This window comes from Alligator sinensis, unplaced genomic scaffold, assembly GCF_000455745.1.
Source record: "Alligator sinensis unplaced genomic scaffold, ASM45574v1 scaffold48_1, whole genome shotgun sequence".
In the NCBI taxonomy this organism is placed as follows: Eukaryota; Metazoa; Chordata; order Crocodylia; family Alligatoridae; genus Alligator; species Alligator sinensis.
Genome location: NW_005842541.1, coordinates 68,731 through 81,044, shown reverse-complemented (window position 1 = coordinate 81,044; position 12,314 = coordinate 68,731). Strand labels below are relative to the sequence as shown.

The 12,314-nt window shown below is 54.5% G+C and overlaps 1 protein-coding gene across 1 annotated transcript in view; it reads left to right on the top strand.

The window, feature by feature from the left end:
• Positions 1-3,577: 3,577 nt before the first annotated feature.
• PHGDH (phosphoglycerate dehydrogenase) overlaps positions 3,578-12,314 on the top strand; it is a 9,426-nt gene continuing 689 nt past the window's right edge. Inside the window, 11 exon segments of the mRNA XM_025213606.1 lie at positions 3,578-3,781; positions 5,022-5,173; positions 6,169-6,234; positions 7,122-7,176; positions 7,279-7,377; positions 7,939-8,071; positions 8,410-8,558; positions 9,350-9,502; positions 10,313-10,445; positions 10,653-10,780; positions 11,311-11,539. Of these exon segments, the coding sequence (XP_025069391.1) occupies positions 3,644-3,781; positions 5,022-5,173; positions 6,169-6,234; positions 7,122-7,176; positions 7,279-7,377; positions 7,939-8,071; positions 8,410-8,558; positions 9,350-9,502; positions 10,313-10,445; positions 10,653-10,780; positions 11,311-11,539 (1,435 nt within the window). The 5' untranslated portion in view covers positions 3,578-3,643.

Here is a 12,314-nt window from a genome sequence, read left to right as displayed (position 1 = left end):
CTTAGAATCCATGGACAGCCCTACCACAGTCCTGCCTTTACCTACTGCAATGGCAGATCCTTGAAGTGACAGTCATGTGTAGCCTTTATGTGAAAAGAGGGGCCATGGGGTAAGGAGTGGAGCCCTGAGGTTTTCCTGGTGCTTTGTGTGAGGACAGTTTCTGTAGTGCTCAAGATACCATTTCTTGGAGTGAAGGTGGAGACAAAAGGCCTCCAGTGTCTTTTAGCTTGGAAGGCATTTCCTCAAGCTCATGAGTGAACTGCTATGGGTGTTGGACAGCTTCTGGAGAGCTGGAGTGGGGGAAAACACCCCTCTGCCCTCACTATACTCCAAATGGCCCTTCTCATATAGCAGTGTGGCTTACAAGGCTGACCTTTTTGCAGCATGTCATTAGACAACCAGCGCTTTTAAACTTAGCTGACCCGACTTAGTGGCCTGCTATGCAGCAGGGCCAAGGGCTGCTGCTGCCACTGACATCCGCAAGGATTGCAGCCCTTGGCCTTGCTGAAATTCCAGCCATTTGGCAAGCCACTGAAGCACAAATGATTGAGGTGCACTCGCCTGTGGAAATGCTGGCCTCTGTTTTTGTGCCTGTCAGCCCTGCAGGCTCAGCACAACTGTTCTGGGAAAGCAAGTGGGACTCCCTGATGAGTCATGTGTCAGTAACACACCTGTGACCCTCCAGAGCACATCCACCCTGACAACCCCATTGTCCACAAATCCCGTCTCCACTTAAACTGCTACAACCCAATTGGAGACAAACTGGGACCATGTCTATAGTACCTGGAGGTTAGCTCATGTAGGTCTCAAGAACTTAGCCTGCAAGCTCGGTGGGGCAGAGACTATTTCTTTCCTGTGGTTTCCATAGCATCTGGTGCAGTGGCATCTGGGATTATGTCTCTTTGGTACTACTACAATCCAAGTGTAAGCAGTGATGAGGTTACACAGCTGTAATGACTATTTGCTATCAGCCAATGGCTGTGTCAGAAGGAAGTGGCAGTAGAATGATACCGTGTTCCTGTCTGCTCAGAGCAACAGCCCTCCCCAAAGCAGAAGGCCTGCTAACAAAAACAGCAAGCAATGAAAGGAGATAGGCTTAATCATAGAATCATATAAAAATAGGGCTGGAAGGGACCTAAAAGAGGTCTTCTAATCCCTGCTCAAAGCAAGATCATCCCTACTCAAACCATCTTTGACAAGTGTTTATCTAACCTCTTAAAAAACTTCAGGAAAAATCCTCTCACAATATTGCTCATTGCCTCTTTCGGATCAAAGGATACAGACCTCACTGGCTGCCACAGCTGTGTATGGTCCTTTTGCAGGATTTGGGATTCTTGGCTTTGTAATTCCAAAGCCTCTCAGAGGAAGATTTGTGAAGGTTAGACTCTGGTGTTCTAACTGAAAGCTGAAATTATCCCATATTCACATGACTCCAGATGCTGGGACTTTGCAATACACCTCAATGGCAGGGAGACTCAGTAGACTCCCCAGAGTTGGCAACACTGAAAAAATCTCATCCACATGTGAAAATTCATATACGTTAAAATAAAAAAGCAGGGAGGATTTTACTAGAAGGTCCAGATTTAAATGTGACAAGGCCACTGAATTAACAAGCCTTCTTGCAGCCGCACAGCCAGCAGATCTGAGTTCTCTTTAAAAGGCATGGACACATTTCAGCCATTCCCTTCAGGTGCTTCTTCCCCATTTCACAGACAAGCAAATGACATGCTTCAATCCTAGCAGTGCTTACATGTGCAAAGTCTTACCCATGAGAGGAATCCCACTGGTTGCCATTGGGACTCCACATGCATGAGTGCTTACTAGATGGCAAATGGGTGCTTTGCAAGTGAAATAGTATTAGGCCCCTATGTACAAGAATGCCATGTCAGTTGCTACAGTCCAGGAAAGAAATAACATGTATTTTCAACCTTGTGAATAAGGCTTCTGTCCATCTGCCTGTCTATCACAACCCCTCGGTCCCCCTGTGCAGGGCCATACAAGACCTCATGATCAGCAGATCTCAAAAGGGTCTTATTTTCCACAGTGGTAACCAGGCTCCACCACGACATCATGTGGTTTTCATCAGCGAGGAGGGCATTCACTGGATGGACCGCACATGTGCCCTGCCCAATTGAAAGCACATGATGCAAGATCTCCCCACTGGCCTTGATGTCCCAAAGTGATTGAGCAGTGACTGGGGCTGGGACTGGGACTGGTCCATCACGTGGGTCCTTATCTGGCCTGAAGGCCTGTTTGCTTTGTGCAACTCACCTGCACACGCAGTGTCAGAGATGACAGATGAGTGCCTTCTTTGCTGAGTCCCCAAGGCCCCTTTCCACCTTTAAGTGGAACTTGCTTTGTCACCATGGCCAGGGGCCATGAATAAACAAGTCTTTCCTGGGTATGATAGAAGAGGGAAATTATTTGGGAAAATAGGGCACCCTAATCTACTCCTGGCCCTTTAAGCAGTGAGGCTGAGATTGGTGTGGCTATGGCTTGTGAATCCTTAACCACCTGCCTTGCCTTAAAACAGGGACTGGGAGAAAAGTGCAGGGACAGGGCTGGTTCCTGACCTCAGTCCCAGCAGGAGTCTGCTGGATGAACACTGTTGATTTCGATGCAGCTACTCCCGTTTTCCCGTGATGCAGCTGCGGTTGAAATCTGTCTGCTGAGCGTTCTCCACTCCCGGGACCTGTGTTCCAGCTGCCTTTGAGAGGACCAGCAGACTCCCTGGAGCAAGTGAACTCAGAAGTGTGCAGGCTGCTTAACACTAAATCCCTGCCCAATGGGCACCCAGAAGTGTAGACTCAGGGCCTGCAAAGAGAACACAGGCCAGCTCATAGGGGGCTCTTTGTAGGACTACTTCAAAGCCCTTCCCAAACACTGGCTACCACAGCCTCCCTGGGAGAGAAAGAGGGAAGCCAAATTGCCCCCACTATCTAGACAGACAAACTGAGGCCCAGGAAGCTGGACCAAGTGACAGAGTGAGATGGCAGCAGGAAGACAAGACTGCCTTCTAGCCCCTGCTTGGCAAAGGGCTGCTCAGCCCCCAGCCCACATCATCTCTGAAGGGAGAGAACGTTTAGCTCCAGGGACCTCTACTTTGCTCCTCACCTGGGTTTTTGCAGCTGGGATGGGCAGGTGCAAAATCATTCTAATGGGGGGCAAAATCATTTATGCTAGTCCCTGTTTGCTTTGCTGAGAGAGAGAGGAGAACAAGGCATCACAGAACAGGCTGCCCCCTTGCTCTGGGTCAGGAGGGAGCCTTCTTTCAAGGGCTCCTTCCACAACAGCCTTGTCCCACTGCTCCCCTACCCATAGCTGCAGCCTCAGGGAAGCCCCACCAGTCTGGATCTGCCCCCTGGCAGATCAAGACAATTCTTTGTCCAGGGGAAGAAAAAGTTTCTTTGGTGATGGGAAAGTTACAAAGGGAGAGAAGCGGGGAGGAGGAGGGAGAAAGGGGGGTGGGGGGGGGAAGCAGGTGGGATTATGGAAATCTGAGAAGCTTTGATCCAATGAAAGGAAAGAACGAGGAAAAAAAAATGCCAAGTTTGCAGTCCTTTTAGCTCATGCTGGCTGCAAAAGCAGTCTCTTCGTGTGGAGTAGCTCTGCACAGAGGCAGGCAGCACAGCCCCCGCCTGCAATGGCCCTGGCAAAGCTAAGTAAGGTGCTGATCAGCGACAGCCTGGACCCCTGCTGCAGGGAGATCCTGCAAGCTGGAGGCCTCCAGGTCCTGGAGAAGCCAAACCTCAGCAAAGAGGAGCTCCTGACACAGGTCAAGGTGAGGTGCTCCCAGGAGCAAGGATGCCACGGGGTGATGCAGACCCTGGGCTGCTGTAGCAGGCAGCAGCTCTGGGGCACCACAGGTGGGTGGTGAGGGTCCTAGAAAGCACTCTTTTCCTACTGCGCAGTGATGCTGGGTGCCAGCTGGGTAGGGGCACCTGGTTGTTCCTTAGTGCCAGCCAGTGCTCCATCATGCCAGCTGTAGAAAGGCACTAGCACTAAGCAGTCCAGCAAGTCCTGGCTGCACTCCAGCACCAGTTCCCAGGCTGCTGAGCTAGCTGCAGGGAGAAGGGGGCCCAGCTGCACATGCCGGGTCCAGTCCCCGCCTCCTGTCTGATGCAAGAGGCTGGTTGTTTTCACTCATCTGTGAATCAAAGCCCATGTACCTCCCTCAGGGGGAACAGAAGGCAGGCTCTGAGCAGCTCCTCATGTAATTGCTCAACGCTTGGGTGGAAAGAGCTAAACCTCATTCCTCTGTTGCTTCATGTCCTCAGACATGCTACACGGGATGGGATTCCTCATAAAACCCTGCATTATACAAGCCCAAATCCTAGGTGATCTATAGGTTTGCTGCTTGGGGTGGGATTCAGTGCCATGCTGCTGGGCTCTGGGTGCACTTCAGGGATCTGCTGCCTGGGGAGGGCACTTACTGGGGATCGGGGGAGAGGGGCCCCAGGGAAGAGCTGGGACTCCAGTTATGGGGAGGGGGGGGGCGATCATAGGATAAGAGAACCTGGGGCTCCTACCTCCAGAAAAGGGCCAAAGATCCCCAACCAACCTATTGGGTGATGGGGGCAGGGAGGAGCATCCCTGCCCAACTGCCTGGAGCAATGAGCCTCAGTGGATGGTCTGAGAAGACTGGAAATAAGGCACACATGCTGAGAAGTGATCATGGGAGCACCTCAACTGGGGGCAGATGTGAGGGGTATCCACACCTGACCTCTCTTGGCTGAGCTTGGGTGTCCTTTCTCATGCCCAGAGATCCCACTCTAGCTGCACCGCAAGCACCAGGCTGGATGCAGCAATCCCCAGGCGAGGTGCTCTGGTTTATGGGATGCTACTGGCCCATTTTGGTGACCAAGACGGCCCCATAAGGCCTTTGAGTGCACGTGAGGAGTGGCGGGTAATGGGAGTGAAAAGGTTGGGAGACATTTAGGTCCTAGAGCAAAGCTGTGGGTTGTGGACACCTTCCACATCTCTGCCCACCTTCCTCTTACTTTTTCCCCTGGTCCCCACAGGACTGTGATGTGCTCATTGTCCGCTCAGCAACCAAGGTGACCACGGACGTCATCCATGCAGCTGAGAGGCTGCAAGTTATTGGCAGGGCTGGCACCGGGGTCGACAATGTGGATGTGGAGGCAGCGACAAGGAAGGGCATCCTGGTGATGAAGTAAGAGCACAGTTCAGGCTAGGATAAAACAGCCTCAGCCTGCCTGAGGCACAGGATGACTAGGCCACAGTGGGGTGGACATGTACTGAGCTGGGGAGTGAGGAGGAAAGGCAGGGCAGAGCTGAGATTGGTGACTTGCATGTAGGGCCAGTGTACATACAGTTGCCACATGTGCACATGAGGGGGTGCCTCTGTGCGCCACCTGTGCCACCCACCTACAGGTATCTGGGGGCATAGAGAATTCCCTGCCCATCAATATAGGAAAGGGCCAAGGGAAGAAACAGGGAGTGGCCTGTTCCCTTAGGAATCCTGTTCTCTGAGCTGGCAGAGTCATCTTGGCTGGGCTCCCTGGATCAGGAGGGGTCTATGGGAGGGTGAGCAGGGCTCTGTTCAGCCTAGAGCTGACCCAGAAATGTGCCTGAATCTGACACAAAACTCGGAGGTTAGATCCAGCCCTTGGACTAAGCCCAGTGGGTCTGAGAGGCGTACACCAGGCAAGGGCCTCCATAGGACTCCCAGCTGGGCCAAGAAAATCTGAGCCGCATGATGGGGGAATGAGACCGGCTGGGGAAATATGGGAGAGAGGCATGCCAAACCAGCCAGGCAGCAGTGGGAAGAGTTTGGGGGCAGCAATGCTGGAAGAGGCCAAGAAGGCACAGCAGCAGCAGCAACAGCAAAGACTGCAGCCTGCAGGACAGTGGAAAGAGCCAGCACAGCAGTGGGCTGTGTCCCCAGGTACCTGGTGTCATGGCTCTCATGGCACACATACCCCTGCCTGGCTGGTTCTAGGCTGACTACGCTTCCAGGGCATTCAGTTCTGGCCTGTGCTGGCAATTAGCCCCAAAGCCAAATAGCTCCATAGCACAATGCCATCCCAGCTACTGGCACTCTGCACAGGGCAGAGAAGTTCCCCTTCTAGAAGCCAGGCTAGAGCAGACAGGACCCTCCTCACCAGCCAGCCATGCTAACCCCAGTGTGTTCTCCTTATTCCTCAGCACACCTGCCGGGAACAGCCTCAGTGCAGCAGAACTCACTTGTGGGATGATCATGAGTTTGGCCAGGTGAGCTGTCTTGGGGTGGGATGGGGGCAGGAGAAGGTGGGTGCCTGGCCACTGCCTCGCTCTCAATCACTACTAAGGGGCTGCCCAGCCAGGGACCTCGGAGACAAAGTGCAGCTGCAGTCGCCATGTGTATCCTCCACATCCATGCTATGCACTGCCCAACTCAGCTGCACACTGCCCCCAGAACCCACCAGTACCCACTTCCACTCTCATAAGTCCATCTACCCCCGACCTCAGCCACTGGCCTGCAGCCTAGGGTAACCAGCTCCCAAGCACAGAGTCATGACTCCTGGCTCCTCATCTTCTGCACTGCCTCAAAGGCCTGCTCCCCACAACACAAGGACCTGATTCCCAGGCACCTGGCACAGCACTCAACATCCACTGGCGCCCCTCCCACAATGGGTAAACCTGGGCTATAGGCTCTAAGCCCTCTGCCATCAGCCATGTGTAACAGTATGAGAACCTGTCTGCTACCCTTCCACAGAACTGCTCCCAAACACTGCACTGACCCCCTACCCCAGAACTGGTCTCTGTGCCCACTGCCACTGACTCCATGGCTCTGCATATGATGCCCAGTCCACCCACCACATCCAGATCCTGCCTAAAGCCCTGGGTACCAGGCTGACCTCCCTCTGCACTATCACAAATACTGACTTCCAGCTGCAGCTGCCCCTGCTGCTGCAGCCTCCTCCCATAGCTGTGCACCAGCTAAGGCACCAAGAAGGGGAGAAAATCACAGCACCATAGACCTGCAAGGCATCACCCAGCCACCACTGTGTGTACACCCTCCACCCAAATACCTAAGGGCACAGACATATGAGGAAAACCTGCATGCAGCTGGAAATATCCCTGGCACATATTGAATCAGACCAAATTTACTATTTCAGGCAAATCCCCCAAGCAGCTGCCTCGATGAAAGAGGGCAAGTGGGACCGCAAGAAGGTAAGAGGCTGGTACCACCCTGTGGCAACAGGGCACAGGACACTGGGAGGGGTATCTACCCTGTAGCAAGTGGCTAACTGCCCTGTTTGCCTTCTGCCCTAGTTCATGGGAATGGAGCTTCAGGGGAAGACCCTGGGCATCCTGGGGCTGGGCAGGATTGGCCGGGAAGTGGCCACCAGGATGCAGTCCTTTGGGATGAAGGTAAGGAGCCACCTGCCTCAACTGCAATCCAGGAATGGGAAGGACCCAGCTGCCAAATGGCCCCCTTAGGGGAGAGCCTGCTTCCTGGAGTGGGAAGAGGGAGAACAAGCTGCCCTTGCCCCTACAAACATATGGGGGAGTGGGGAGGAAGGATTCAATGACCCTAGCAGTCAGGGGAATGGATTTATGAGGGTTAATGCACTCAGCCTAGCACCTGCTGGTTCTGGAGAGGAGCATCCCAGAGGCTCATGGTGCACAGCAGGTGACATCAGGGCTCACCCATGGCCATGGAGTAGGCTGCACAGGTCTGACTGTCTAGGACTCCAGCTGCATCCCTGGGAAGCCCCAACAGAGCCTCTGCCCCCCTCAGCTCAGCAGGATGGGAGCAGGCAAAGTTCACCACTGTGAGCAGTTGATTTGACAAACAGGGCTGCTTAGCACTGGGTTGGAGCTACCTGCCGGCACCTATTATAGCCATGGCCCCTCAGACCTGTTGCTTCCCCTGGGAGGGCCGAGGTGGCTGAAGCAGCTACGTGAGTGAGTGGCTGCATCTGTGCTTAGACCATAGGGTACGATCCCATCATCCTGCCTGAGGAGTCAGCCACCTTTGGAGTCCAGCAGCTGCCCCTGGAGCAGATCTGGCCCCTGTGTGACTTCATCACGGTGCACACGCCACTCCTGCCCTCCACCACAGGTAAGGATAGCCTCTGCATAGTCCTGCGGTAGCTCTGCTGCCCACTGCAGCAGCCTGTCCACTCTGGGCTAAGCAGGGGTAGGGGCTGAAGGGGAGGTAGTCCAGGGCTTAGGCTCAGGATGGGGAAGGCTTTACTGCAGATTCCAGTAGGTTCCCTTAGGCCTCTTTGTTGACCTGTTGGATCAGGGCCTGGCTGCTCAGTGGTATCTGCTGCCCTGGTTCAGCTGGGATTCCCAAGTGGGTAGGAGAAGGTGAGCACAGGGAAAGGGAGAAGGCAGTGCAGCTGGGAAGGGGGCTGAGTAGATGAACTCCATTGCAGATGCCCTGTCTCTCCACAGGGCTGCTGAACGACAGCACCTTTGCCAAGTGCCGCCGGGGAGTGCAGGTGGTGAACTGTGCCCGGGGGGGCATCGTGGACGAGGGGGCACTGCTCCGGGCGCTGCAGTCTGGCCAGTGTGCAGGGGCTGCCCTAGACGTGTTCACACAGGTGGGTGAGCAGGGAGCGGGCAGGAAAGAGCCTCAAAGCTCCTAGTCCCATGAAACAATTGTCCTCATCACCCACTGGGGGCAGTGGGTGGAGAAGCCTCTGGCCCTTCATCCTGGCTGTGCCCAGCATCATGAGACTATGATGTGAATCTTCCCATTCCCCATGCCCAGCCTGGAACCTCTGTCCCATCTCTTTGGCTGCTGTATCATGCAGGAAAGGTGGCCCCTGCCTTCTGGAGGTGGTGGTGGTTTTAGCCTAGGCCAGTGGAGCCTCAGCTTCACATTGGCAAAGCACAACCCTTGCTTCCCTGCATTACTTCTGGGCAAACATTGCAAAGCTCTCAGGCTTGAGGTGCAGGCCCATAAAAATAACTGGCAGGATTCCTGAACTTTAACCTTAACTCTGCCCTTCATGGGGGGAGCCAAGATGTTCCAACTCTCTGCTGGACCTTGCCACGTCCCATCTAGGCTCCCCCTTACCCCATCTCCTCTTGCTGGGTGTGGGAGGATGACTACACTTCCCCTTCTTCCTCCCAGCTTCAGCTGTGGCTCCCCTAGTAATAGAGATTCTTGGGCCTCAGGAATGATAAGGGACCCCAGCTGGCATTATGACCCCTGAAGCAGTAGGAGGGCACCATTAGCTAAAACCCCCAAGGCCTGAGGTGTATGGATACTGCCTGAGTGTCCTAAAGGCAGGCTGTGTTGGGCAGCAGTCACCCCTTAAATAGGCCTCCCGCCAGGGAACAGGGTAGGCCTATTTAAGGGGGGACTCATAGAACTACCTGTCTGCAGGAGCCCCCGCGGGACCGTGACTTGGTGAATCATCCCAATGTGATCTGCTGCCCACACCTGGGCGCCAGCACCCAGGAAGCACAAAGCCGGTGTGGCAAAGAGATCGCCCTGCAGATAGTGGACGTGGCCAAAGGAAAGGCACTGGCTGGCATGGTGAGTCCCCCACCAAGGAGCAATACCAGCCAGGGGGACTGAGTGAGCTGGTCCTGCTGCTGCTGCTGCCTTCTCCCCCCTCGGTCAGCAGGGTTGGGAGAGGAAGAGCAATTGAAATTAGAAGCCACTGGCAGAGCTACCTGGAGGACACCCCCTGCCCTTCCCCTTCAAGCTCCTAGAAAGTGGATACCACCAATGTCACACGCTGAGGTTGCCAGTCACAGAGTGACATCACATGTGTCAGAGTACGTGAGTGGGCCCAGCCAAGGGCACCTCAGAGACACAGTGGCCTTGTGTCCAGAGTACCCGGCTGAGTTCTAGTCCCAGTGCAGCCACTGGATGACCCTAAATGGGTGATTCTCCACCAGGGTGCTGCAGCACCCTGAGGTGCTGTGACAGCCTTTCAAGGGTGCTGTGGGAGAAAGGAGATAAGCAAATAAGCTTGAGGAGATAAGTGCAGGCTCTTCCCTGCTGGCTGCTCCAGCCTCTCTCCAAGCAGGTAAGCTGCTGGCTGCTCCAGCCTCTCTCCAAGCAGGGAAACACTATAATAAATAAATTGGTTTTTGAAATGGGGTGCTGCTCCCTCCACAAAAGTTATGAGGGGCTGCCTTGAATACAAAAAGGCTGAGAGCCACCATCCTAGATGAGTTTTGCCTTGATTTCCCCATCTGTAAAATGGGGATAAGTGTCCTGAGCCTTCTTTTCAAATCATTTTGAGGTCCATGGCTACAAGAACTGGATATTAGCAACATGATACAACCCCTCCTGCCCACCCCCATATCCGAACCCATCATCAATTCCTCCGCACAGGTGAATGGCCAAGCTCTCAGCAGCGCCTTCGCTCCTCAGACCAAACCCTGGATCACCCTGGCTAAAGCCCTGGGCTTGCTGCTACGTACCATGGCCAAGCAGGTGAATGGCAGCATACAAGTCTCTACACTAGGTGAGCTCCAAGGGTGCTAGGACAGGGAGACTCCTGACTCCCAGGTCAGGGATTTGGCTTGGTTTGGCTTTGGGGAGTGCCAAGAAGCCCTGAGAGAAGCCTTGCCTGGTGCTTGAGGGATGGGGCACACATTGGCAGGGGGGGTGCCTTTCCTAGCTCTGCCACCTGATTCAATTTCACTCCCCTGGGATTCACTCTGCCCCCTAGGAGAGCCCTTGCAAAATGCTGGAAACTACCTGACCCCAGCTGTGGTGACTGGTTTGCTGGCAGGAGCAGCGCAGAAGGATGTGAACCTGGTGAATGGGCTGCTGCTGGCCCAGGAGGCTGGGCTCAAGGTAGGTGCCCCCCCATGGGGGTCAAGGGGAACCAGGAGCATTGCAGAGCCAGGAGCCTGAGCCTGGTGATATGCTCTCATCCTGGGTGACTCAGCTGAGCTTATCTGGCCTGGGGCAAAGCCTTGCACCCCTCCCCCAGCAAGACAAATACCTAACACACCAGCCCTTCCCTGTGGAGTCTGAAGGGTGGATCTCCCTAGTGAAAGGTCCCTTTTGCTGGACACAGACCATGTCTATCACAGATACTGGGCTCTCTACTGGTATGAAGCCTCAGCTGGGTATAATGTTCAAGGACACATCAAACTTGGCTTGAAGAGAGCTGGTTTCAATTCCGTGTCTGCCAGTGATTCTCCATATCACCTTGGTCAAGTTACTTAATATCTCTGTCCCTCAGTTTCTCTGTTTTGTACAATGGACATAATTACCTCAAGGGAAGGGTGAGGGCAAGTGACTGAACATAGTGGTCACATGTGTGACCCACATACCTTGGCTTTTGGCATCCAAACACTGAGCTGCCATCTGTCCTCCAGGTTACTTCTGTGCACAGCAACAAGGTGCCGGAGCTAAGCAGTGACACCGGCCTTCTTCAGGTCGCCTTGCTGGGATCACCCTGCAGAGCAGTGGGCTCTGTCCAGGGCAGCACTCCTGTCCTACAGGAGCTCAACGGAGCCACCTTCAAGCAGCTGGTTCCTCTTGCTGGCACCTTGTTGATCTACAGAGCCAAGGCCTCCAACCCCAGCACACTGTCAGCAGTGATCGGTGAGGAAAGGACTCCTGGAGGGCCAGAAGGCTCTGAATGTCATGTCTGGTTGAGTGAGGCAGGGCTGAGTTCCCACCTTGGCTGCTTCTTTTTCTGGCCCCACCTCAGATCATCCCTGGGGTTGTTGCCCGGAGCTGTGGCCTTCCTCGCCAGCCTCCATGGCGCATTAGCACTTGTTGCAGCACAAGTCCCAACAGGATAAAATCAATGTACATGCACTGCCAGGGCTGGGCATGTAGCTGGGTGCTGTATGTGGGCAGAGTGCTGCTGTCACTGTGGGCCTGTGCTGAGCATGTCCTGTCCTATTCACTCGCACAGAAATGCTGGGGAAGGCTGGGGCACGGCTGCAGCTCTGGAGGAGGACTGGGTTAATAAAGCAGCTGGGCTGTAGGCTCTGACAGGGCTGGAATCAGTCAAGCTGCAGGTAGCACTATATGAGGAGCCGGCCCCAGTGCTCATGAGCATGGTTCACACAAGGCCTCCATTCTCCATCCTGTGAAGAATGGCTTACAGGTGGAAGCTAAGGCCTTGCAGGATGTGAGGCCACGGCTAGCCAGTGCACCAGGAAGAGCACCTACCCCTGCTAAAATTATATGCTGGGGTGTCCTCATAGAGGGAGGGGGGGGGTCTCTGAGGAGAGAGTGCAGTATGAGGAAGGGGAGGGAACTGGGGGGAAGAGTAAGGGCTAAGTGTGTAGCTCCAGAGAAGGGGGAAGTTTATGGCCAGGGTGGATCTGGCCCATGGCAAACAAATGATGCAGCAGATGCACGAGTC